This window comes from Myotis myotis, unplaced genomic scaffold, assembly GCF_014108235.1.
Source record: "Myotis myotis isolate mMyoMyo1 unplaced genomic scaffold, mMyoMyo1.p scaffold_m19_p_8, whole genome shotgun sequence".
Taxonomy (NCBI): domain Eukaryota; kingdom Metazoa; phylum Chordata; class Mammalia; order Chiroptera; family Vespertilionidae; genus Myotis; species Myotis myotis.
Window position 1 is genome coordinate 64,024,601 of NW_023416390.1, and position 27,407 is coordinate 64,052,007.

A 27,407-nucleotide genomic window follows, 5' to 3' on the forward strand; every position below is an offset into this window, starting at 1 on the left:
TCAGAAATCACAAACAAGCTAGAGTTTTTCAAGGTCCCTTTCAATGTCTACCATTTTACTGTGAAAATTACAATAAATTCATTGTATAGATGAAAATGACATCTATGCTATTTAAACATTTGTTTCCTGTTGCAGAAGAAACCATCAAGGGAAAATGCTTTCTATTGTGTCATCATCAACATAATTCACTCTAAGAAGAGAACAAGATTTAGAAATTGTTAGTGGGGTGATACACACACAACACACACACAATCTTTTTGTATTTCCTGATTTAACAAAGAAATGCTCTGGGAAAACTGCAGACCTGATTGAAAAGTCTGGTAATCTTTCTTTCTTGGATCTTCTGTAGCACTTACTGTCTATAACAGTAATGGCGAACCTTTTGAGCTCAGCGTGTCAGCATTTTGAAAAACCGTAACTTAACTCTGGTGCCATGTCACATATAGAAATTTTTTTGATATTTGAAACCATAGCAAAACAAAGATTTATATTTTTGATATTTATTTTATATATTTAAATGCCATTTAACAAAGAAAAATCAACCAAAAAAATGAGTTCGCGTGTCACCTCTGACACGCGTGTCATAGGTTCACCATCACTGGTCTATAAGAATCATGTGGCACGAGGAAATGGTCTTGTATCTTTTCATGCGCGCATTTCTTGTCCTTCAACTAGAACGTGAGCTTCTGGCAGAAAGTTCCCTATGGCGCTAAATGCAATGCCTGGTACATAATCTGGGTGCGAGAATCATTGATTGGCGTGTGCATTTGCACAGAAGAGCCTGGAGAGATACACTTAAAACCTTTATTCCTTGATTTACAAAATGTACAATATTTACAAAATTTAGGCATTTATCCCATATTGACATGAATGCTGTGGGGAGTCTAAAAATAAATAAGTGGCACATATGTTTATATACATATCATGGCTCTTTGCACTTCAAGCCATCATCAGTGTTGGGATTTAACGGAAGGTTTAATGGGGTAGAAAAGTCAGATGGATGATCAGTCCTGGGCCTTCTGCATAAACGGCCCTTCTGTGGCTCCTTGAGGCTGAGGATGGCAAGCAAATCACTTTATTGTGAGAGACTAAGACACGAGCCATTCTGACAGGCACACACAGCCACATCTGCTTGGAGTTTGCAGTGACCCCGTGGGTGGCAGATGATGTCATTGTGGACCTGGGCCTGTGCACCAGCCAGGGGGCTTTGAAGTGCTCGTTTTCTCATTAAGAACCAACTTTTGGACTTTGTCTCCTATTGAAATCTCATGCAGTACTTGGAAGGTGTCAGTGGAGAGTGACCATGCACAAAATGTATATGTAGATATGTACAACATCCAATTTTCATTGTCTCAGAGCATCTTTATATGTAGGATTAACCTGTCTCCTCTTTTAGCAAGAGGAATGAATGAGGAAACCATCCCTTCACCCCCACAAAGAAAAAACATCTGGGAACACATGCAAATGGAACCCTGCAGAGGCAGGACTGGACAAACTATGCATGGTAAGATGGCCAATTCCCATGAAGTCAGGCCTGCAAGTTTTCCTAAGGGTGGTAATTCCACCCTCCCTTCCTCTTCAATCCCTCCTCATCCTGTCTGTCCTAAATCAGAAGCTAAAGGCTTCATGTTATTGAGCTTCTTAGAATCATAGTACCTTCATCTCTAAAGTGTAAGTACTAGTAATTTTCCTTACATGGTTCTTGTAGGAATTACATGATCTAATTTATGTAAAGTGCTTAGCATAGTGCCTGGCACGTAAGAGGTGCTTAATAAATGTCTTGCTCCCTCTCCCTCTAATCCCCCACCCCAATTATAAGCAACTTATTGATAAACCTGCCAAACTCTGATTTAAGGCCATTTGATGCAATTTAGATTATTGTGTATCAGAGTTAACCACTGTCAGTTCATATTGGTCCCTGAGGAGGTCTCATTTTATGAGCCAGAGACATTTTCCTGTGCAGAGCAGATGGACCCTGACAACTTTATCCGCAATGGCTCCACTGAATTTCATGCAAATACGCCCCACAACCCTGCAGAGAAATGCATACCAGCGATGGTCACCACCCGAATACTTCTGGAACCACAACACTGAGGAAACCAGGAACAAACACAAAACCTCAAAGCCAACACATTACTCTTGGTCACAACATAAGTAGCTTTTTTCAACACTGGTGCAAGTATTATAGATAATGTTCAACACATATATTACAAGCTCTACCACTGTTGAAAAATAGGTATTCTGATTTGATCATTCTGTTCAGAATAAAGAATCTTTTACAATATACTTTAGTTTCTAGTTATGCCATACAAAAATAAATATTGTATAAATGATTTACAAGGAAGAAGAAAAAATTGTAACTTGGGGTGCCAAAAATATAGGAAGGATAGTGAAGTTTTTACTGTCTACCTCAAAAGCAATCAGCTAAAAGAAATAAAAACTTCCCACTAGGTCTCCTTACTAGTCTCACTACCATCCCACTGGTTCACCTACTTCTCATCCTAGGATATGATGTCTTCTTTCCCTATGAATCTCCAGACAATTCAATGTAGAACCTTCCCCCTAAAGTCACTGGGGATTTGAAAGGAGGAAGAACGGGGAGAGCTCTTGGGAAGCATGACTTGCTGATGGAGGAAGATCTGGCTGAGCCACTGGATCCTCACAGTGAACGAGGACCAACCTCCAGACATTCTCCTTCCTTTCATTTTAAAGTCCTCTCTCTGCCTAAATTAGCTGTGTCTGAATAGAACCCCGTGCCCGGAGAGAATACTCCATCCTGCTGTGGGACACCCATAGTTCCAGGAAGAACCAGGATCGCGTGGAGCATAGCAAGGTGCTAAGTCAAGCCAATCTCCCCAATGATACGAAGGGATAAATGCCCACTTTACGGATGCAAATTCCATTAAATTAGGAAAAATCCTTTTCTAGCCCTCCTCCCCATAGAGCAAACTTTTATGATTGCCTTTTTATTTCCTACACAGAGCAGAAAGAATATGATCCCTGCCATTGGGAGAAGAATGTTGGAAACATAAGTTGGACAAATTGCTCACTTCTTTTCTAGGGACTCAGCAGGAATCTCCGCGGAAACAGTCCATTCATTTTGCAATTAAAATTTTAAAATTCTAGAGCTGTAAGTGAACTCATGGTTATACTTAAACCAATAGTCCTTTAACTTTCTCCTGAAAAATGCACAACTACTCATGTTGTCTAACATCTCAGAGGGGCCCAGGATCTCCTGTGGCTCATGCATGTCTTCCAAATTAAGAGCCAGAACTCAATAAATGCAGAACTCTTTCTTGGGGTGAAAACAAAGGTCTGTGGTATAGAACTCGGTCTATTTTAGGGGCAGGCTGGCTTTGATAAGGTCTTGGACTGAAGCCATGCTTGTTCCTCACGGGAAGTGGAGATGCTTGACTAGGAAGACACCCTTGAGTGCTGTGGTTTCACGTGTGTACTGTTGCCGGGCCAATGGCTCATGCATGACTGCGGGCCGTCGAGATCCCCTCGGATTGCCACCACACATCGAGCCTTTGAGCTGCTATAAGGTGAGTCCCAGCCACACCCACAAGCAGGACACTATCACTGACATGCAGTGTGGCTGCCCATTTGTCTGGTTTATGGGCGACGTTGTGGCAAATGTGGCATCAGTTTCATTTCGGGGGAGCGGCAAGTTACAGATATTTCCTTCACAACAGGAAGTGCAGACCTGGAAAGAAGAAGAAGAAGGGCGATGAGAAGCTGGCAGGTCTTGGAAGGAGGCAGGGATTCTTGAAGGGACTGTTTCCTTCATGATGAGACTCAGATGGGAATGACCTGCTCTACAAAGGAGACACCAGCCTGCATCGCAGGGGCTGCGATGAGATGTCATCTGGAAGGTGTGGTCAAAATGAAAGGCCCCAGCGACGCTTCAAGGGACGTGGGTTCTGCTTTTGACATCGCACCCTGTGGTTATTCCAGGTTTACATGTTTCCTAGATCCTGGCTATTCCCTCTCTAAAGTGGGGATTATAAATGGTACTTATCCTGCCTTTCCCAAAGAGGCTCCTCTGACCACTTGCGGAAACTGACGAGGGCAACTTCCGCTTGCCAAGTTTTCACAGGGAAAGTGAAGGGGCAACAACCTAGATAATTTTGACTTAAATATTTACTTTCATTGGAATTGTCTGTATCATTCTCTCCATTCTGGTTGGTGAGTTAAGGTTTGAAGGGTTTTCATTTATGCCATTAATGCTTCATACAGCTTTCCTTGTGGCTCATGAGACAGAAGTAAACCCAAAGAATTATCGACAGGCCATAGCTATGCTAAGTACACACCAGAAGCTTCAACATCAACTGGGAGCTCATTAGAGATGCAGAACCTCAAGCTAGCCCTGGACTTAGCAAACGACAATCTGCATTTTAACAAGATTTGCAAGTGGTCCGCCTCCACAGTAATGCCTGAAGACTCTGTGATGGGTAATAGTCTGTCACTTCCTGCAGAGACTTCAGTCTGCTCACCCCTGATAGGGGCTGGGAAGACATTTTAAAGTCGACGAGAGAAACGGGTCAGAAGTGAGTTGGGATTCTGTCTCTATTGATCACTAGCTGTGTGGCCTGAGCACATGATGTCACTTCTCTGATCTATAACTTCCTCCTCGGTGAAGTACCCACAATGATGCCTGAGAACCAGGTCCAGCCTGCTAGAGGGTCAAGTGAAACCCTGGGATTTACCTTCACATTGCAAACCAGGAGCTAGTAGGCAGATTATACTTTAAAATGTAATTAACCCAACCCCCAGGAAGGCAGCCTGAGGTGAAAAAAATAAAGGCCACGGCCTGACATACAAGCTCATATGGGCAGCCAGCTCTGAACCACCAGCCAGGGCGTCAGGGGCATTCTCCATCCCAACCGCGAGCCAGGTGGCCTTCCTCTGATTCCTTATATTCTCTTTCAAGACTGCCCTCAAAGTTGGTTTGAAACTGCGTGCTTCGGCACAGGCACCAGATGGAGTTTCAGGGGAGCAACCCCACAAGGAAAAGGTGCTCTCACTCCCTACTGAAATGACTCAGGAGCCAACGCATACATTCCCCAAATCAGCATCCTACATGCGGCATGGCCCCACTTTACAGAGAGCTATCAGAGCTCAGCTGCCTTGGCCGCCCACAGCTGATGAGTGGTTGCTGCACCTGCAGTGCTTTGCCATGAGGACATAATTGGTCCCTTGCTCCTTTTCCTCTGGCAGTTTTATTACTTTCTTCTGAGTGGAGAAAGGGCTTGCAATAATTTTCAATACCCTCTTGATGTTGTGTTTACATCATTTATCCTACACCCTGGCATAAATCTTTATTCTTTTAGAGAAAACAGGAAAGGAAGCATCTTCTAATGCCATAAGGACAGTCAAAGGCCAGGCTCCATGGGAAGGGAGACTTTGCTCGTGAGCACTGGCGGACATCGGAGAGGAGAAAGGCTGACTATGCTGTACCGGCACATGTTTTGTTGCCAGACCTTGTGGCCTTCATGCTCGGAGTCTCTGCAGCCAGTGGACAAGCACTCTTCCAGCGGGACGCAGCGTTTGGTGACAGAGACGCTGTTTCCCGTGACTTCCATCGTGTGCTGAGTGTAGCAGTATCTGGTCTCTGTTGACAACAAAAACGATGTTTTAATTGACATAGAAAATGTTAGCCCAACCTGCCCGAGAGGGAAACAGCAGGAGTGTCAGCCCTGTAAGTGCTAAAAGGATCTAACAGCACATGGGATGTGCCCTGTGTTGGGTGCATGTCCAATCCCAGAGATGTCCTTGGAGATCCACTGAGCCCTGCTCGGAGGAGGAGGTCTCTGCCCATCGCAACCCCCATGAGCCAAGACTTAAACTAGTGGCATCACTCCATGCCTTTCAACAAATTGTACCCTGGATTGATGTTTAGTTTTAGGGAAGGAGAGGTTTGGAGGGATGATTGAGGATGTAGGAGTCATAGCAATTTTCAGGGAGATGAAGGGGTAAAAACGTTCAAAGAACATGGGGTTAGAGGACAAGAAGTTAGTTAGGTAAAAAGTCTTCAAGGAGAGAAAAGAATATAGCAGAGGCTGGTGTGTGTGTGTGTGTGTGTGTGTGTGTGTGTGTGTGTGTGTGTGTAACAGCTCTTCCCTAGTAAGGGCAGAAAGATGAAAAATAGATTCATTGTATCTAGAGCAATGACTTTATCCAAAAGAAAGAAGGTCTTGCCTAAGAGCACTGCTGGGTCTTAGAATTCAACGCAGAAGACAACTGACCCACCAATGAAGGTGCTCCAAAATTGTCTCTTCCCAGCAGATCTCGTGTCTGTCCAGGATGGCAGGCAAGAAAGACCGCGGTGTGAGTTTCTACAGGTCTGTTTAGTTCCTAAACACCCGAGAACTTGAGATTTCTCCCAAAATTCCAGGGAGAACTTTCTTTTTTTAGTTTTTAATTTAAAGTCCAAAGAAAAATGGCTTTGCCAGTGTAATTCTTTAAGTCCTCCAGGCGATGCTCAGCTTTCTAAGCCTGGGATTTAGCTGAATGTTCCCGTTCCATTTTCAGATTGAAAAAGAAAATGAATAATTCTCAAGAAATGTCACTGAGCTGTTTTTCATCCATATCTTGGACCTAACTTTGCATACTTTAACCATTTTAGATATTTAGTGGCTAATATGGAATTATGACCTTCTATGATGTTATTTATTAGGCAATAAAAATCCCCCCCCCCACCAGATTCTGTCATAAACTTGGCAGCCTTTAACCAAAGTACTCGTGTCCACAGAAGAAAGCTGAATAATTTTAGACTCTGAGAATGAGCTCACACAGACCACACTGTCACAGCCTGGGAGTCATGAATTCAGGGGGTTGAATAATCGTCCTTGATGCCTGTACCTGCCAGGAATGTGAGTGGCCTCCGATGAATCTTGCTAAGGGCAGCGATTTCTGCAATGGCTACACTCTTGGTCCGTCTCAGTGTCCATGGGCTGAGACTGTGTCCAGGCCCTCCCCCAAGTGCTGTCCCCACACTGCACCCTGACCAGGATGTTGTCAGCTGGAATCAGGTCACCAGGCAGACCCTACCTTGCTCAGGCTCCTAGAGGGTGGGGTGAGTAAGGTCACCTTATGACCTCATAAGAAAAAGTGAAAGCCCATATTTTTAAATTGAAGTGACTGTTTTCCTGATGAAGAGGAGGTGGCAGCTGTCCCCTGATTTTTTTTTTTAAGCCTCTGACAGGTTTTAACATATGGAGGCCTGTGACCTGAGAGATTTACCAGCTCTTCCAAAAAGGACTGGTTTACCTCCCTGGTATCAGACTTGGTCATTTATGGCCTCCATAGGTAAACCTTTCCCACCCTCACCCCAACTTCAGATGTTCAAGAAAGCCATAAAAAAGGAATGTTCAAGAAAGCCTCCTCTTCACGCAGACAGCCAGCAGCAGCTGCCGGAGGTTTTATTGCTCCAAATGTAAATCTGAGCAGATAAGATCATCCCCTTATGGAATAAGTAAATCATCAAATGGTCTCAGTTCTGGAAACTACATTTGTCCCCCAAACAGTGAATTATCTTGTTTTAACTAAACATGAGAATAACAACTGGTGAACCTGATATAACTACCTTTTGTTCATACGATTACATCCACAACAAATTCAATTTTAATTTCTTAATTGGAATCTTATTCCACTGAATGAAATTAGAAACAACTGATGAAGCTTTCTTCTCCTCCTCCTCCTCCTCCCCCTCCTCCTCCTCCTCCTCCTCCTCCTCCTTCTTCTTTTTTTCCAGGAAAATATGCAGATGCCCAGTACCTAATAAGCCAATTCCTGACATTCTGGGATGAGCAGTGAGGAAGGTGGATAAGAAATTTTTCTTACACTTCACCAAGTCCGATCCATGACACAAAGATATGTTGAGGACACTCCATTACTTCCAGCAGTACAGACTTCAGATCTGAGGCATCAATCCCTTAAAAATATCCATTCCACTTCTTATCTCACAAACCCCCTAGGTGAGCTATAAAATGTTAACGTGGAAAAGGTTCCATGGTTAAATAAATTTGGGAAATGCTCAAATAGAGCCGAACAGGTTTCTTTCATGCACAACTTATGAGAGCCTTGAATTTGTACTTGATCTTCTAGGAGGATGGGGGCAGGACAGGCAGAATTTCCCAACCAGAACCAGGAGGACCACATGGGGCTTATCTCTAGACTGTAGAGTTGATGAAAACCGAGTTTCAGCCACAGAGCATTGCTCTCCATGCATTTTGAATAATCCTTGGGTTAGTAATGAGGTTATATGAGAATCAAGCCTGCTGATAACTTCACACTAAAAGGATTTCAAAGGCTTTTATCTAAAAGATAAAAGATGGATTTGAATTTCTACCAAGTTAGTTTGGGCCTCTAAAAAATCTCATATTCTACACTGCATGGTATTCCCAGAGGTTGTGAAACAAAAGTCTTTTACTGTGAGATTCAAGCAAAATCAGAACAGAGTAAGAAGCTTAATCAACTACTGGAAGGCACAAAATATAATTTTCATGAAATTCACACATATAGACATGCACGCATTCCCTAACCTAGCTCAGAAATTTAAAAAAGGTGCAAAGTGAAAATGTAAATGTCCACTTACTCATCAACATGCAGTTTCCAATAACAGAAACTGTATCTAAAAAAAATACATAAAATGATTTAAATTAAAAGGAGATATTAAAAATGACCAACTCTATGGTAAAAGGCCTTTTCACCGCTATTGCTCCATTAGTTATGGTTTCTTTACAAACATATATAATTATGAAAGTGATGCTAGAGAACAATTCACCAGGTCCAAGAAAGTTCATGGGAGGAAAATAACTTGAATCGTAATATTACCAATTATATTGAAAAAGAAAGGCTGACAGCCCCTGCAGCACACTCCCTCCTGCTGGATTCTTCTTGTGCACGCAGCCCTTCACAACCCTCAGTGCGCCATCCAGGCCCCTCTGCGCAAGTTGGTTCACCCAAGTGTCGATTCAACGCTCTTCACCCCTGTCTGATTCTGCAGAATTTCTGTGCAGTCCCAGATTCTGCTGTGTGTAACTTCCTCTGTGATTCCCCACCCTGGACTTCAGAGCTTTTTCTTCTAGATTTTCTCCTGCATCTCCGTTCTCTTCATTTCTATCTTCTCTAACCTGAGTGTTGATATTCTCCCAAGTTCAGTTCTGGGTGTTTCTGTCACTCAAGTAACCTCATCCAACCTCTCAAGACCTATCTTCAGTCTGATTCTCTCTCCTGGGCTGTAGAACCAAGTTTCTAACTAGTTCCTGGAAATCGCCAGTAGCAACGTGCACCTCACACCGCCCAAACCAATCACATCACCGCCCTCCCTCTTGGCTCTGTTTATCTTCCTGCATTTCTACTTCAGGAAGGGACATCCTGAGAAATGGCACCTCTCTCTTGGACTAGAAACTTCAGAATCAGCTCAGACCTCTCTTGCCAAACTGGGTGTCTCCAAGTTCTCTGAAATGTCTCCATTATCCATCTAATCTCATGTGTTCCATTTCCCCAGTACAGGGCCTCTTTCATTTCCTGTCTTCTTTGGCTCCAATCTCTTTCTTTGCTAATGCAGGTGCCGGACAGCCAACCTCCAGATAGACTACTGAAACGAAGGTCAGATCATGCCACTCACTGCCTGGGAAAGCATGAGCAACACTTAAAATTACAAGGGACTGTAAGTGTCAAGGAGCCCACGGCTCACCGCTGGGTTTATTTGGCCTACTCCCTTGCATACTCTCTGTCCTTGAAGCTCTGTCTCAGGAGTATAGGAGTAACTGTGCTTCCCTGCTGGAGGCATCTACTACGTGTATAACTCAGAGCTGAAACTCAGCACTTACTGTAACTCAAGAACTGCAGTAACTCTTTGATCTAGGCCCCAGACCACCTCATCATTGCTCGCTAGATACTTTGAGACACCATGACACAACTTTTGATTATTCTTCACAACAAAAAATGTTTTCCTTTCTTCTGCTCCTAGAAACCTGATATTCTTTGAGGCTCAAACCAAATGACATGTATTCTGTGAAACCAGCCTTGATCCTACCCCCCACCCTCTCCCCCTGCCCACCAACCACAGATTCACAGCCCTTCCTTAGCTTCCTTATTTGGTATGTCTGGCTTTCCTTCTAGATCAGTGATGGCGAACCTATGATACGTGTGTCAGAGGTGACACGCGAACTCATTTTTTGGTTGACTTTTCTTTGTTAAATGGCATTTAAATATATAAAATAAATATCAAAAATATAAGTCTTTGTTTTACTATGGTTACAAATATCAAAAAAATTTCTATATGTGACACGGCACCAGAGTTAAGTTAGGGTTTTTCAAAATGCTGACACGCCGAGCTCAAAAGGTTCGCCATCACTGTTCTAGATCAAGGTTTCTCAACATTGGCACACTGGCATATATATATATATATATTGCTGGTTAATTTTGTTTGTTGTTTAAACTTTAGGTTTTGAGATAATTGTAAATTCGCATGTATTTGTAAGAAATAATACAGAGTGATCCCATGTGCCTGTTATTCAGTTTCCCCAGCATGGTAACACATTGCAACACTACAGTATAATGTCCTGCTCAGAACATTGAAATTGATGCAGGAAAGATACAGAATGTTCTATCTCCACAAGGATCCCTCATGTTCACATCCTCTACCTTCTGTCCTCACCCCCTCCTGAACCCTTGGCAGCAACTAGTCTGTGCTTCTTCTATAATGTCATCATTTCAAGGATGTTATATAAATGGAATCAAACAGTGTGTGAACTTTTGGGACTAGGGATTTTCACTCAGCCTAATTCACTTGAAAATTATCCATGCTGTTAATTAACAGTTTATTAATTTTTATTGCTGAGTAGTATTCCATGCTATGGATATACCAAAATTGGTTTAAACATTCACCAACTGAAAGGCTATCTAGGTTGTGGATATCCTATCTAATAAAGAGGTAATATGCAAATTGACCATCACTCCAACACACAAGATGGCCGCCCCCATGTAGACACAAGATGGCCACCACAAGATGGCCAGCAGGGGAGGGCAGTTGTGGGAAATCAGGCCAGCAGGGGAGGGCACTTGGGAGGGACCAGGTCTGCAGGGAAGGGCAGTTGGGAGGGACCAGGCCTGCAGGGGAGGGCAGTTAGAGGCAATCGGGCTGTCAGGGGAGCATTTAGGCATCGATCAGGCTGGCAGGGGAGTGGTTAGGGGGTGATCATATTGGCAGGCAGAAGCGGTTAGGGGCAATCAGGCAGGTGAGCAGTTGGGAGCCAGCAGTCCTGGATTGTGAGAGGGATGTTCGACTGCCCATTTAGGCCTGATTCCAATATCGATCAGGCCTAAACGGGCAGTCGGACACCCCTCGAGGGGTCCCAGATTGGAGAGTGTAGGCTGGGCTGAGGGACACACCTCTCCCCAGCCCCCCCCCCCCCACGAATTTCGTGCACCGGGCCTCTAGTTATTAATAAAGCTGCTATCAACATTTGTGTAGAGGTTTTAATGTGAACATAAGTTTTCAATTCTCTGGGATAAATTGGAGAAATGGAATTACTGGTTATATGGCAGTTGCATGTGTAGCCGTTTAAGAAAATGCCATACTGTTCTTGAGAGTGACTTGATTTTCTAAAGAGAAATATCAACAACTCCTCAAAAGTCAGGCGATGTGTGATAAGAAATAGTTTTATTTCTTCATTTTCAATCTGTATGCTTTTTATGTCATTTTCTTGTCTTATTGCATTGGGTAGAACTTTCAACAACAGTTGGAGAAACTGGACTTTACAGTGGTCAGTAATTAAAATAAAAATTATAAGACAAAGGCATCAAATAGATGCTTCCTATCTGAGACAACTGTGTTAGCAGAAAATACCTGATGTAAATGCTATGAATTGGAGTAAGTTTGATGCTCTCAGATTACAAGAACAAAAAAATCTTAAGGTTGATAGTAGGACATTTGGTTTAAAAATTTCTTCAAAAATTCTAATTAAAGAATAAATCTGAAAATTACAGTGCCAGCTTAGATGGATTAATTTGTCCCTTAACAACAAAACCAGAGTAAAATTAAAATAGCTGAATAAAATTAAAATAACACCCAAAATCTGCATGAAAGCATAGGAGCGGACCAAGGCAGATAGGATTTGAAGAGTAAGGCACCAGCAAAATGAAGAACACACTGAGTTGGGCCTGACATTCTATACCTGTTCTCCCCTTGAGGCACCTGCACGGGAACAGAGGCTGAGTAGCCAAGCAGAAAATTCTGCAAAGGGGCAGAAAAGCTGAGCAGAGCTTTTGTCAGTCTCAAGGGAATTGGGAGGCACATGCAGGAATCCAGAGCTAGCAGGGCAGCCAGAAGAAAAAGGAAATGCAGAGAAGAGAGGCTGACAGTCTCAGTTTAGAATTCCAGGTTGGCAGCTATTTACTTTCAGCACTTTTAAAATGTCATTCCATTAACTTCTAGCTTCTACTGTTTCTGTCAATACTGAATGTTGGCAAGGCTGTGCAGCAACTGGCACCTGCAGGCACTGCTGGGAGAGCATAAATTGGTACAGCCGCCCTGGCAAACTGTTAGGCAGGAACGAGTATAGTCACAGCACACATGCTACATACCCAGGAACCCCACTTCCTAGGATAGGCCCAGCAGAAATGACGCAGGTGCATACCAAAAGGCATGGGCAAGAATGCTCATCATATTCAAAACTGGAAACACTCCAAATGTCCATCAACAGTAGGATGGATGAAGTTTGGTACATACATAGAGTGATCTACATCTGTGAGAAAGAATGACTTTGCTGCTCATGAGACAGGAATGCATTTCACATATATAATGTGGGAAAGAACGGAGCATGTTCTGTATGATTCCATTCACACAAAGCTCAAGGATAGTAGTCACAATTGTGTTACCTTTGGGAGGTGTGGTTTAATGACCCGGGGACTCCAATGGCCTTCTGGGGTTCAATTGCTTAACATGGGTGGCAAACACAGCATGTTCATTTTGCTCTGCACTTGTGATCTATTCACTTTCTGGTATGTATGTTAAACTTTATAAGTACCGTGCGCTAACTGATTGCGCCACTGGAGCTCCTGTATGTTAAACTTTAATCAAAATTTTAACTTTATAAAAAGTGGGAAGTCTGAGACTTCCATTTACTGATATGACAAGAGAGATAATCTGAACAGCATCTCATTACATAGCAGCAAGTGTGCTGAATAACGTATAATCAATAGCTACTGTAAATGTGCAAATGAACGCTCCAGAAAGTGAGAGAAATCCCAGGGACCAATGCTGATTTCTCTACCTGGGATGAGATGGGGGTGTTACTATATAAACTATAAAAGATGCAAGGCCCCGGGTCCTCCTGGGGTTTGGAGCTGAAATAGAGACCCTGAGGAATGGTAGAAATCTTGAAGGGCTACATTCTGAGTGTACCAGAGACAAATTCTACCCCTGGGTAAAGTTAAACAAAAAGGCTGTTTGTCTCAGCCCGGGCTCTGTCTGAAAAAGTCAACAACAAAGACTCTTTCCTAAAAACGTGTAACCATGGGCCTGTCTTCGGTGGAGCTGGGATCATATTTATATTCCTGCTTATTCCAGATAATGGATATGATAATGGATATTGAAAGACTCATTAAGGGACATGCCCACGTTTTTCTTCACTTTCACAAAAACACACACACACACACACAACAACAACAACAAAAAACACACAACAGTGATCAGCATAGAAGCTGGAAGCAAAAGGATACGTGTCCCTCCATCTCAAGATTTCTCTTGGTCTGATTTTATATCAGCAATAACTCCAAATGAAGAATTTGCCTTGGAGGGAGACATCTGCACTTCATAATTAAAAAGGAACTTGAAATCCTAGTGCCTTAGGTAGCCTACACAGAACTAGCCTTTTAAAAAATTGTGATGGTTTTTACTTGACATTTAATTCCAGAGACTCTTAAACACTTATATGGACCCTTTCTCTCAAGGAGCTTTTCATCTTACCTGGTACAGCACAGAAAAAAGTCAAGGCAAGAGAACACGTGGACCTGAGAGCATGACATTCAACGCCTGTTTTTCCTTTACCAGTTTTTTCAACTGGTCCCTCCTAGGATATGATTTCAAGATCCTTTCCCATGCCAGTTCACAAAGTCAAGGAAACTGCACAGCTTTATAATGAGCAGTTGATGAAATTGAGGTGATTGCAAAGGAAGTGCTCAGGGGCCAAAGACTCAACAGAAGGCTAGCGAAGTGAGGGAATGTGATTGGTTATGAAGGGCGTCTCAAGTTCTCATGTCTAGGGAGGGAGTGTGGTACCAGGAATCTGTAAGTGCCAGAGGCAATAACGAAGTGACGGAGGAAGAAGTACTTATATAACACATATTTGGAGAGTTAGGAGTGACAGGGAGCCTGAGTTGGCTGGAGGGGGCTGGCTGATGCCACCACTGCCTGTCACAGTGATTCTAGTCAGGGCAAGGCTTTCTTGATGTTTATTTGACCAAATGATGCTTCACAACCCGTCTGCTGAACCAGTAAGCAAGCTTTACCTCAGCTGCTAAAACACAATCTGTCCTACACACATTCACATGGCTGAGTTGAGCTTTCCAGTGTTCTTGAAACTCAGGTGTTCCCCCTAAGCAATTTGGGACGTGGGCTTATCCCGTAGAGATAAGATTAAATGCTAACATAATTATTTTTTCACTTTCAACAAGTTATTTTCACATCATGTAATAATTAAAACCTAGTTAGACATGCCATAAAATAAACAAACAACAGGAATGCTGCAAAAAGCTGGTATGCTTTTTCCATGCCAGCTACTGAGCTGCCCTTTCTAAGCCTGTTGGTAGTCCTGTAGCTGCTTCAAACAAACTCATAATTAACAGGAAAAAAACAACAACACAAAATCTAGGGTTAATCCATAATTTCTAGTAATGAGACACATTTTATATTTTAATCTAATAATAGCAATGGCATTTTCATTGGTAGAAAAATTTGGAGTAAACCCAGAGGAAAGGATAAATGGCTTAAGGCAGTGGGGCTGGTTAAGAAGTAAGCTGGTACTCTGGTCAGTTTAGCTCAGTGAATAGAGCATCAGCCTGTGGACCGAAGGGTCCTGGGTTAGAGTCTAGTCAAAGGCACATACCTTGGTTGCAGGCTCCTCCCCGGCCTGGACTTTGGTGCATGTGGGAGGCAATCAATCGATGTGTTTCTCTCACATCGATGTTTCTCTCTGTCTTTCTCTCTCTCTTCCACTCTCTCTAAAAATTAATGGAAAAATATCATCGGATGAGGATTAAAAAAAGAAAAGTAAGCTGGGTGTGGCTTTAGTATCCATTCCTTACCTAATGTTTAAGGTCCCAGAAAAATAACCTGGCTCCCCTACTTGTTCCTACTATTGTCTGATATAAACTAGTTGCTATACCAAGCTAAGTTCTCTCCCTGTCCACCATGCTCCTCACTTGGGGCATCAGGTCTCCATGCTTTTGCTCTGAGCGACTTCCCAGAAGGCATGTCCTCTTCCACCTTCTCCCTCCACTGCCCATCTTCCGAGCCCATGACATTCTCACCCGCCACCTCAGCCCCCAAAGAGCAAATCTTCCCTTTAACTCCCCAGCATTTAATGTGATGTTTCATTTGGCACTTGCCTTTGTCCTGCTATTTGTGACATTTGAGATGTTCAGATCTTATCTCCCCAGCTAAACTGCATGCTCCTTGAAAGAAGAAACCCCATTCCTATCTTTCGCTGCATAATCCCCCAAGCGCCTGTGTCCTGTGTCATGAACCTCAAGGTGGCACTTTCCATTTACCCCTATAAATTAATAGACAAAAAGATAAAAGTAGGGGAAGAAAGGGGAGGTAGAAGAAATTGTGTCAATGATATTTTGGGTATCTGTATTTTGGAAGGATAGATTTTGTCCTCAAAAGAAAATATAAAGAGGGATCTTTGTCTTTTCCTGTGGGGAATTCGAGCAGATTGCCACCAGTCACCTGTTTTTCTCTTCGTGACAGGGATATATTTGTACACCATCAGCCTTGGGCTGGGTCTCTCTGAAATATGACCCAAAGCCTGAGCAAGCTGCAGTCCACAGTTCCTCCTTTTCTTCTCCTCATCTCTGCTAAGGCGATAATGAGAGAAGCACTGTCCCATGTCCTGTACAGCAGTACTGAGCACTGGCAACTGTGGCCAAAGCTAATCTGCCAGCTTTTTCCCAACAGGAACCAACCCAAAAATTACTGGCTACGCAAACAAACCATCCTGTTTGAGTCCAGAGTCACTGGTGGTTCTCAAATGTTACTACATCCGAGAATCACAGAGGAGCTTCTAAAACTCCTGATGCTCAGGCACAGTCTATACCATTTAAACATGCATCTCTGGGAATGACCTGGGCATCAGTATTTTTAAAAATTTACCCCGTGATTGGAATGTGTTGCCCAGTTTGAGAAGCAGTGGCTTCGCCAGGACCCTCGGCAGACTATCCAAATGTTCCTTCTGCGGTGGGATGTTAGAGAACACTGGTTCCGCCTGCAATGAGCGAGAGACTGCAGAAGGCAGTGAGGCAGGACTCATCTGTGATCACCCGGATGGCTGGACAGCTGGCTTGTGATTAAGCCAGTCTTTAGTGTCGCCATGTTTTCCTCTTCCCTGTGGTCTTTCCCATCAGCATCTCTAGTGCAAAGTAAACAAGAGGCATCTAGAGATGGCAGCACTACATTACACTTTTTACTAGCGGGGAGAGGAGCGCCCAGTGGTTCTTGCTCCTGACTGTCCACTAGAATTCCCGGGGATATTTAAATACTCTGTGCAGGGATGCCGGCTCAGTGTGTGCAGACTGTGGTTCTTAATGTGTGGTCTGGAGCCCAGCAGCTTCTGCATCACCTGGTACTCACTCTTTAGAAATGCAAATTCTCAGGCCTCATCCAAGACTTCCTGAGTCAGAAACTTGAAAGGAGGGAGAACAGGGGTAGGGCCAGAAATTTGTTTTATTTTAATTCTTAATGCCTTAAATTTTTTTTTATTGTTTGATTTTAAAGAGAGAGAAAAGAAGGGAGATAGAGACAGAGAGAAAAACAATGATTTTTTTTTAATGCCTTCATTGGTTTATTCTTGTATGTCCCCTGACGGGATCAAACCTGCAACCTTGGTATATCAAGCGACACTCTAACCAACTGAGCTACCGGCCAGTGTTTTAATAAGCCTTCCAGGGAATGATGGTCATGCTGAAGTGTTAGGACCGCAGGGCACAGGTTCCAGTGATTTTGAAAAGACTCACAAGAGTTCCTATTGGGCAATCTAGGTGGGTACCCATAGGTTAAATAGTACTGGATTAAGTAGCTGACACTTGTCTCTTAATTGGTGCTTCCAAGCTCTGCCAACGCCCAATGCTCCGTGAGAAACAGAGTGCCTTTCACTGGGTGAGCACGAGAACTCTTGTCCTATGTTAAAAATAGCAGATGTGGTGTTGGTGTGTTCAGTCATTTTAACAACTAAATTTGATCAGCAGCAAAGCCCACTGAACTAATTGCTCAAACATCTATCAATAAATTGCCCTGTCCTTGTCATCTCCCCTTCAAATGAATACTTTCTTCCAAAAATAAACTAGCCAATTAACATGACTCTGTAGCCAAATATAACCATCTTTTTAATTCAATAGGATAAAAGAAATATGATTATGAAGCATCTACTTCATTTTGAAATGGGCCTTTGAGTCAAAATTTCATGCTTCCATTGGGGATCCATCTCATCCTTCAAAGAGAACTGAACAGTTTAAAAAGCTCAGGATTTTCATTTATGCAACGATGACATTTAGAATTCTCGCTTTCATGCAGTCTCAGGATAAAAGCCTCCGGCAAGATATGCAATAAATGGAATCTTTATATGAACATCGATTCATACTTTGCATAAAGGAACTTACTATGCAATGACTAATGCTTCAAAGAGTGGATTAGAGGCTGGTTGTTCTCTTCATGTCCTGCATGTGACTGGGCCTGGGGTGAGCATCACTCACCTTCCCTGGAGCTTCAACGACGCTTCGTGAGAAAAGAGGCAACCCCATGGATCAGTTTATGATTCTGAGAGTTTTTGATGATAAGTTATGGGTGTAGCATAAGCAGTTGAAGTAGCCTTACACAAGAGAAGCGAATGAGGTTATGAGCATGCTTCCTTCTATAGATGTATCAAGATAAACAGGCCTGTTCACTCCTGGTCAGCTCTTGGGACCCCAATATGTCTACTGAGAGCTTACCTCGAGGACAGTAGATGTCTGGAGCCCACCGGTTGCACTCATAATTGTCCGCTGCCTTTTCACAGGTGAAACACTTAAATCCACCAGGATATGGTGTGGCTACAAAAAGGATCAAGAGAGAAGAGTAATGCTTTAGACTAAGCACAGAATCCTGCATTGTGAAGTTAGACATTTTCAGTTTTTTAAATTTAAATTTTATTTTTTAAATTTATTTTATTTTATTTTATAGTTTCCATCTCAAAACATCTTGACAGTTTCTTTAAAAAGTCAACATGCAAGTAACATATGACTCAGCACTCTTGGTCCTATTTCTCTAAGAAATGGAGACACATCCTCACAAAAGTCTGTACACAAATATTCACAGCAACTTTATTTGTAATAGACAAAACCTGGATTCAATCCAGATGTCCTTCAATGGACGAAGGTTAAACTGTGGTACCTCCATGCTATAGAACACCAGTCAGCTATAAAAATAAACTATTAATACATTCACCAACTTGGATGAATTTCCAGGGAATTATGCTGAGTGAAAAAAGTCAATCCCTATAAACATTATATATTATATGTAACATTTACTATACGTAATATTGTACCACTAGAGGCCCGGTGCACAAAAATTTGTGCACTCGGGGGTGGGGGGGGGGGGGGAGGAGGTCCCTCAGCCCGGCCTGTGCCCTCTTGCATTCTGGGACCCCTAGGGAGATAACGACCTGCTGGCTTAGGCCTGCTCCCAGGTGGCAGAGGGCAGGCCCAATCCCTAGGTGCAGCCCCTGGTCGGGCTCAGAGCAGGGCCGATTGGGGAATTGGGGCACCGCCCCCTGTCATGCACAGAGCAGGGAGGATCGGGAGGTTGCGATGCCACCCCTAGTCACGCTCAGGGTAGGGCCTATTGGGGGGTTGGGGCACCGCCCCCTGTCACACTCAAGGCAGGGTCGATAGGCAGGTTGCGGCGCCACCCCCTATCACGCACAGAGCAGGGCCCATCAGGGGGGTTGGGGCTCCGTACCCTGTCACACACAGAGCCGCAGGGCAATCAGGGTGTTGGGGAGCTCCCCCATGTCACACACAGAGCAGGGCTGATCAGGGGCTTGAGGAGCTCCCCCGTGTCAGAAACAGAGCAGGGCGGATAGGGAGTTTGTGGCCCCGCCCCCTGTCACACACAGAGCCGCAGGGCGATCAGGGGGTTTGGGCGCTGCCCCCTGTCACGCTGATCCAGGTGCTGGGAGGCCTCGTGGATCCACTGATCCCGGTGCTGGGAGGCATATTACCCTTTTACTATATAGGATAGAAGCCTGGTGCATGGGTGGGGGCCGGCTGGTTTGCCCTGAAAGGTGTCCTGGATCAGGGTGGGGGTCCCGCTTGGGTTCTTGTCCAGCCTGGGTGAGGAGATGATGGCTGTTTGCAGCTGGTCACACCCCCTTCAGGGTGGGGGTCCCGCTTGGGTGCCTGGCCAGCCTGGGTGAGGGGATGATGGCTGTTTGCAGCTGGTCACACACCCTTTAGGGTGGGGGTCCCCACTGGGGTGCCTGGCCAGCCTGGGTGAGGGGCTGAGGGCCATTTTCAGGCTGGCGGGTGACTGAAGCTCCCAACCTGCCCTTTTTTCCTTTTTTTTTAATTCTGGGCCAGCTTTAGCTCTGAGGCTCGGCTCCAGTTATGAGACCTCCGCTGCTGAAAGCAGGTTTCTGGCCTTTGTTTACCCTTCTGTATTTGAAACAATGTTGTGGTCCTGCTGGCTGAAGCCCGGGGTTTTGTTTAGCTTCTATATTTGTTACAATGTTGCTTAGAGTGCAGCTGAGAGGCCGGCAAGGCAGGCGGGGAAGCTTGGCTTCCTCTGTCACTGAAGCAAGCAAGCCTCCCTGTTCGCGTCAGCTGCCTGGCTGCCGGCCGCCGTCTTGGCTGGCAGTTAATTTGCATATCTCCCTGATTAGCCAATGGGAAGGGTAGCGGTCGTATGCTAATTACCATGTTTCTCTTTTATTAGATAGGATGAGGAAATTTTAGAAATGGAGGAAAGATTAGAGGGTAGGGACAGGTTTAGAGGGAGCTTGGTGAGGCCAAGAGGAATCATGTGCTATTAAAACTATTTAGTGTCTTGACTTAGTTGTAAATACACAAACCTACACATGTGATAAAATTATGCAGAATTCAACACACACACACACACACACACACACACACAGACAATGTACACAAATAAAACTGGGGAGTCTGAATAAGACCAGTAGATAGGTGTATCAATATCAATAAACTGGCTGTGATATTAGTCTATAGTTTTTCAAAATGTTCCTATTTGGGGAAACTGAGTAAAGTATACCTGCAATCTTTCTATATTATTTCTTACAACTGCTTAATCTACGATTATCTCAATAAATTTTTCAATTACAAAAGGCACTCTGAATTTCCAACGACTTACTTTTATGTGCCAACTTATGTAGACAGGTCAACAAGTACATATAAATATTAGGTTCAATCATAAAAACTTTCCTGATATTTGACCATTTTGTTCCTGAAAAGGTGGCAATTTCTTTAGTTCCTTGTAATATTTCTATCTGCTCAGACCCAACATGGTTAAGAATCCCTGGGGATGGTAAGAAAGGCGTCCCCAATGCTAAAATAGTTGCTGCCTATGCAGAGGTGACCCTCCTGGGGGGCGGGGGGGGTGGGCCTCTCAGGCCAAGTCCAACGTCTGTGGGGCAGCACTGGAGGCCCCTGGGGATGCAGATGCACTCTAGGCTCCTAGCTCCATCCTGAAGCCCCTCTTCTCCATCCCCTCCTCTCCTCACCCCTGAGTTGCTTGTTCTGTCCTCCAGTTACTTGTATTCTCTACCTTGTATTTATGCTGGGGTGGGGGGGAGGTGTCCCATGAGAGTCATGCCTCGTTAGCATTTAAGGATGAGGATGCACAAGGAATATCAGGCCAGGTTATCTCAGTCCAATCTGCTGATGTGCTTTTATTTGCTGCTCAGTTCTATATCATTTGCTTACTTTGCCTTTCTGCTTAGAGCTTTGCCTTTCATAAACAGAACTTGTGAATGTGTGTGCGTGTTTAATTTGTAGAATTACCTGGCCTCTTTGAGTGTTTGGCAAACACTCAAACACTTCATCTGCAGAAGCCAACTGTTCTCTCTTGCAGATGCCTGAGCCTGCATATCCCACTGGCGGCAATAATCATCTCAGGGTAAATTGCTTTACCCACATGGAACCAATTATGTATGTTATCAAAAATAAATGAAGGAGGAGGCAGCCGCTTACGGCCAGAATTATGGGCCAGCTATAACTTTGATTTTCACCTTGCCTAGAACAGCTGCCCATCCTTGCACTTGCTTACTACAGTTCACAGAGCTGCCTCCGAAAGTAGCAAGGTCAAAAGCAATAAACTGTCTTTTGAAAAAGGCAGGTACCTGGGCCTGTTTATGGGCCCATGTGAGTTCTATGTTCCTCCAAGTAGTTGATGACTCAAATTCATCAACAGAACGATAGTTTGCACATGGATCGTCTTAGAAAACGAGGATGGAAAGCCACTTAGACATAGCCATCCAACCACTTCATTCCCAAGGAGGGAATTTCACTGGGAGGAGACATCCTCTCCCTAGGTATAATTATAATAAAAAAGAAGCAAACTATTTTGTAAAACTACACACAAGTAAGTTTTATATCTGCACATCCCACTACCTAGACAGGGGGGTTACATTTAAGTTGAAAGAGCCTAGTTTAGCGAAGTACATGCCTGAAGAATTTAAAACAAACAGGTTCTCATATTCCAAAGCCATTCAAATATTCTCATAGACATTTTAATTGGCTTAATTTTATAAGTTATGAGAAAAAACATGCAAAATAGTTTAGTAAATCATCCTGATTCCATTAAAAAACAGTCACTAGCATCTTCAAGATATTTAATATATAAATATGTTTAAAAGAAAGAAGTTTAGGCTGGCTGGTATAGTTCAGTGGCTGAACATTCATCTATGAACCAGGAGGTTACAGTTCAATTCCTGGTCAGGGTACATGCCCTGATTGTAGGCTCAATCCCCAGCAGAGAGTGTAATGGAGGCAGGCAATCAGTGATTCTCTGTTATCATTGATGGTTCTCTCCCTCTCTTCCTCTCTGAAATAAATGAAAACATATTTTTAAAAAGTAAAAGTTTAAAGCAGTTTTTAAATTTTGAAGCAGGATTAGCAGAGTAGGAGTTTTGAAAAACAGGTGTAAACTGTTTGTCAAAGAACAGCATTTCTCAAAAAATGATCAGATTGGTTAAGGTTCATGACTGAAAAGAGCCATAGCACTGTAGCTGGCATGTTTAACTCGCTAGAGCAGTGGTTCTCAACCTTGGCTGCACATTAGAATCACCTGGGAATCTTTTTAACATCCTGATTTCTGGGCCTCATCCTCCGGAAATTCTGTTTCTTTGTTATGGGGTGGGGCCACAACATTAGTAAGAAAGAAACAGAATTTCCAGAGGATGAGGCCCAGAAATCAGGATTTTAAAAAGATTCCCAGGTGATTCTAATGTGCAGCCAAGGTTGAGAACCACTGCGCTAGAGTATCCAATTTCATCTGAATGTTGCTACAGCCAGTAGAACTTTGAGCTGGAATGTTGGGTTAATTTTCCTGGGAGCTTTCCCATCAAAGAGATAAGTTAAGAACTCTGAGTGAAGATTGACACTCCAACCATTCCATTCATAAACTTTTTGAGAACCTAGCACTCATAAGCTGTAGTGTTGCCAAATTTGGGATTATTTAATAGACTCTTCAAAACTATCTTTTGCAAGACTAGTGACATGTTTAATTAAATACTGTCATTTCTTATGCAAGTAGTACCGAACTCTGAAATTAACTTAAAGTAGATCAAAGTTTAAACAGGAACACGAACTAAAACACTCAGGTGGCATAATGAAGCTTTGTTTCAAATCACTTTATCTCTGAATGTGTTTATCAGCATGTATCACTGACAATTAACCAAACAATCTCATTTTCAGTAAGTTTTCTTTTTAAATCTACAACTTCATATCTGTGTGCTTTGTCAACAACCACATGCTAATATTTGCTTACGGGAACTTGAACTTACATCTCAGCAGACGGTACTGATCAGTGAATAACCAAACCCTTTTCAGTGACAGATCTCTGCAGACAGACTCAGCTTTAAGTTGATAATTATAGCACAATACCAAGCAATGGTTAAATTCTTCCCTCTGGAAACATTCAGCCAAAAATAGGTCTACAATTGAACAACTATCTCCAGTAACTTGCTAATTGATACTGCATCTGATAAGTTTTCTTATAAAAGGACTGGAAAGAGATTCCTAAGAGATGTTCTATTTTTTCTTTGCTACTTCAAAGCATTGCAGAGCAAGTAGAGTTTCAAACTGTTGTGGCCCCAGCTGTGAATGAATCTAATTTGGCTCTTGATCACAGAGCTCATAAGCTTAGTACTCTGTAGTTCGGGGCATAAGTCCTTGGTCCCTCAAGAGAAGGTGATTGTAAAGAAAAAAAAAGAAACGCTAAAGTGCCCAGTTACTTCCTGTCACATAATCTGTCCATTAACTCCCATGGTCAGCTATAGTTCAACTGACCATAATTCATCTGTAAGGCATCGGGAAAGATTTCCTCTTTGTTTCCACCTCTTGGAACTTTTGCCTGGACAAAGGCCTTCAGTTACCAAAAACGGTGGTGGGAAGAGAATCTTGTTTTAAAATGCATGCTTCTGTGGAATGCAGCCAACCTTTCTTTTTTTAAATTCTTTTCAAATTAATTCCCATTGTTTTTGGAAACTAGAAGCAAACACAAAATTTTTAGAAATCTAATAAATTGATCTACCTCTCAGACCACTTGCCTACAAATTGTTGTCAGTATCTTAATACTGTAAACAAATTTCTAAAAGAAATATATTTTGTGCTGCCTTTCTAAAAAGTGTCCTTACTCCCCAAGGCTTATGTGGTACAGAATTATGAAAAAAAATTAGTTGGTTCTCTATATTGGCATAAGAAACCCCCTGCAGGGATTCAATGCTTTGGTCCACAGGAACGACTCAGAATATGCAACCAGTGGAAAAGTGAGAATCTCAGGAAAATTTGCTATTACAAGGAAAGGGAGGGAGGCCAAGAACAGGTTGAAGTCAATTTGGATGTTAAATTCTGCCATCTCCTATTCATTTCTCTTATCACTAACTTTAGTTTTAAAGGATTTATTAGGTTTTGGTACTTTAATCATCAGTTGGGAAGGAAGTCATCATTTCTCACATGAAAAATAAAATAAAATACAGATTATGGAAAAGAATGTTACTGAGGACAGCGCCTCAAGTTTGAAAGCCATAAAGTTTATTTCTCTTAAGGCTTAGAAGCTTCAAAGATTAGGGAATCAGAGAGCAAAGGAGATTAGTCACAGAGGCTGAGGATTCCCGGCCCACCCACTTATTATCTCTGAGGGCTGTTTGGGTCCAGCAGAAATGAGTTCATGTTTGCCTGGTGTGGAAAACGTGTGTCTCCAGCATCAGTGCATTTCTGCCTTGTGGGTTCCCAGCTGTATCTAACAGAAATGGACTCTGGCTCACTTACTGACCTCACGAAAACTGTGTGTGCCTCCATCTAGATAGTGAATTGATTATATTAATACTTCCCGATCGAAACAATCCCACACTGCCCTCATGTATATGTTGTAGTCTGTGTTCTATAGAAACCTGCTTATTCATAGAGAGATCGCTCCATCGAAGCATGGCCTAGTGCAGTGGTTCTCAACCTTCCTAATGCCGCGACCCTTTCATACAGTTCCTCATGTTGTGGTGACCCCCAATTTCATTGTTACAAATTGAACATAATTAAAGCATAGTGATTAATCACAAAAACAATATGTAATTAAATATGTGTTTTCCGATGGTCTTAGGCGATCCCTGGGAAAGGGTTGTTTGACCCCCCAAAGGGGTTGCGACCCACAGGTTGAGAACCGCTGGTCTAGTGGGTGCTATGCAGGGCAGAGGACGACGGCCATTTTAAAAAAGTATAAAAACAAGCAAACAAACACCACAAATCTCTGACCTAGTGCACTGAAATGGGAAGTTAACTGTGCTTTAACATGGGCAGGGTAAACAGAATTCTAGCCAAGTAGGACCCATGGACGGGAACTTCAATCCAGCAAGAACCTTTACCCTCCAGGACCAGTTGCAGAGACTCCACAACAGAGCTGAGCCCAGACCTGCTGGTGACCTGTCTACATACAAACTAGCTTCTTCTATCCTCTTATCTTTAAAAAAATGTATCAGAAAAAACCTACCAATTATTTCTATATGGTGAGTTCTTTTTAATTAAGATATGGCTCTATTTAATTAACATAGGTCATCCTGCAAAGATCCCATTTTGAAGTTGACTTTGAAATAGGGGCCCACACAATCAGAGAGGACCCACTATACCACTGAGGCAGAAGCAGGATGTGTGTTTGTTTTGTTTGTGTTCACCTACATCCAACCCCCTCGATTTTCCTCCCCACCCTGAGTACAATCAGCCTCAGAGAAAGCCAGGTGTGGACCTGCTCTGTGGCCCAGTGACTTCTGAGTCTGTCATTGAAGTGGACAAGAACCGCCAGAGGCTGAGAATTCTGGCACTCAAACCTAAGGGACTGAAATCTAGGTTTTTGTTCATCAAGTCTAATAAAAAAGTATGACTGTTTGGAGAAAAGAACAAAATGCAATCCTAGAAAACAGAGCCGTTTTCAAAACACCTTCTTTTCACAGGTTTTACTAAAATAAACAGCCCTGCAAAACAAGCATCCAGATAAGCTTCCCATACAATTTACAGTAGGCAATGGACTCTAATGGTGAGAGACAGTAGCAATAAATCTAAAGAAATTCTTTGCTGCTTGCCAAAGGCATATTTGGAATTTAAAAATTAGAGCAACATATTTTCAGCATCCTCAGTTTACCCTCTAAGCCAATTATAGCAACATCATAATTTACAGGTCTCCCATTGCCTAGTATATATGTGCCCGGCATTTTACAGATATTATTTACGATATTAAGTCCACAAAACAATGTGACAGGGTATGGATTATTTTATCCACTTTAGAAATGTGAAAATTAACATTTTAAAAGATTTCCCTAACATTTATTAAGCACTTACTGCATTCAGTGCTAAAGGCTTTGTGTGCATTCTTAGATTTAATCGTCACAAGTCAGAAGGCTATGAAGCCGCTGAGCTAGTTGCTGACCCATGGGTGGGTGACTGGATGGCCTACCTCTCATCCAGACCAGACCATGCAGTTTAGTAGAGCAGCTGGCTGATGATATTAAAGGAGTCGAGGAGCCGCCTCCACTGTGTAGATTCTAAGATCCTCAAAAGCAAGGACTACGCTTTATTTGCCTTTATGTCTTTCATGCCTATCACAGTTCTGACACACAGGATACACAAAAAGATATAGGTGGAACAGACTATTTCATAAGAGGAATGTACCTCAGGGCAAATGCTGAAGGTCAAAACATGCACAATATACGCAGCTCTCACCACCACAGAGATAATACAGAGAAGATCCAACTAAGAGAGGTGGTGCAAGTGCTGTGTGATCCTTAGAATATCAGCAGCAGAGGCACCTGATATTCTTGCTAAAAGCCAGAAACCACAGTACAGCCCCAGCCAGATACGCGATCAGACACTCCAGGGAAGGGACCGTGCATCTGCATTATGATGCACTCTCTAGATAAGTCTTACACACAGGAAACCGAAAGGGAGAGGGAACAGGAAGCCGTGGAAGATAATTACATTGAAACTGAGAATGAGATGCACAGACAGGACCGGCTATTATCTTCCCTACAAAGGACTGATCTTTTACAAACACATTCCTCCTGGGACATGGATTTCACTTTGATAACTGGCTGGCATGAGTCAAAGGGAAGGGTGTTCGGAATCAGAGCGAAGGTGCAGGGGACAGAGAAAACGATCCTGATAATTTGCCTTAAAATAAAAATAAACATGCTAGAAAATGTGAGGATAAAACCCATGGCATCTTTGGTAGCACTGCACCCCCCAATTAAATCATCAGAGGTTTTCCCTGTACTGCAGGCTGCCTTCTCCCAGCCATTTTTATTATTATTATTATTATTATTATTATTATTTGTTAATCCTCACCTGAGGATATTTTTCCATTGATTTTTAGAGAGAGTCGAAAGGAAGGGGAGTCAGAGAGAAAGAAACATCAATGTGAGAGA

General features: G+C 43.0%; 1 protein-coding gene across 4 annotated transcripts in view; it reads right to left on the reverse strand.

Annotated features, from left to right (window-relative positions):
* Nucleotides 1-790: 790 nt before the first annotated feature.
* The window catches only part of LYPD6 (LY6/PLAUR domain containing 6), a 193,427-nt gene continuing 166,810 nt past the window's right edge, over nucleotides 791-27,407 (reverse strand). For 2 of the 4 annotated variants that reach the window (XM_036320152.1, XM_036320151.1), the window contains exons 3-5: nucleotides 18,220-18,318; nucleotides 5,484-5,614; nucleotides 791-3,706 (exon numbers count right to left, since the gene is read on the reverse strand). In XM_036320152.1, coding sequence (XP_036176045.1) covers nucleotides 3,539-3,706; nucleotides 5,484-5,614; nucleotides 18,220-18,318 — 398 coding nt within the window. In that variant the 3' untranslated portion in view covers nucleotides 791-3,538. Of the gene's footprint in view, nucleotides 3,707-5,460; nucleotides 5,615-18,219; nucleotides 18,319-27,407 lie in introns of all 4 variants that reach the window. The other 2 variants (XM_036320153.1, XM_036320154.1) reach the window with 2 other exon arrangements.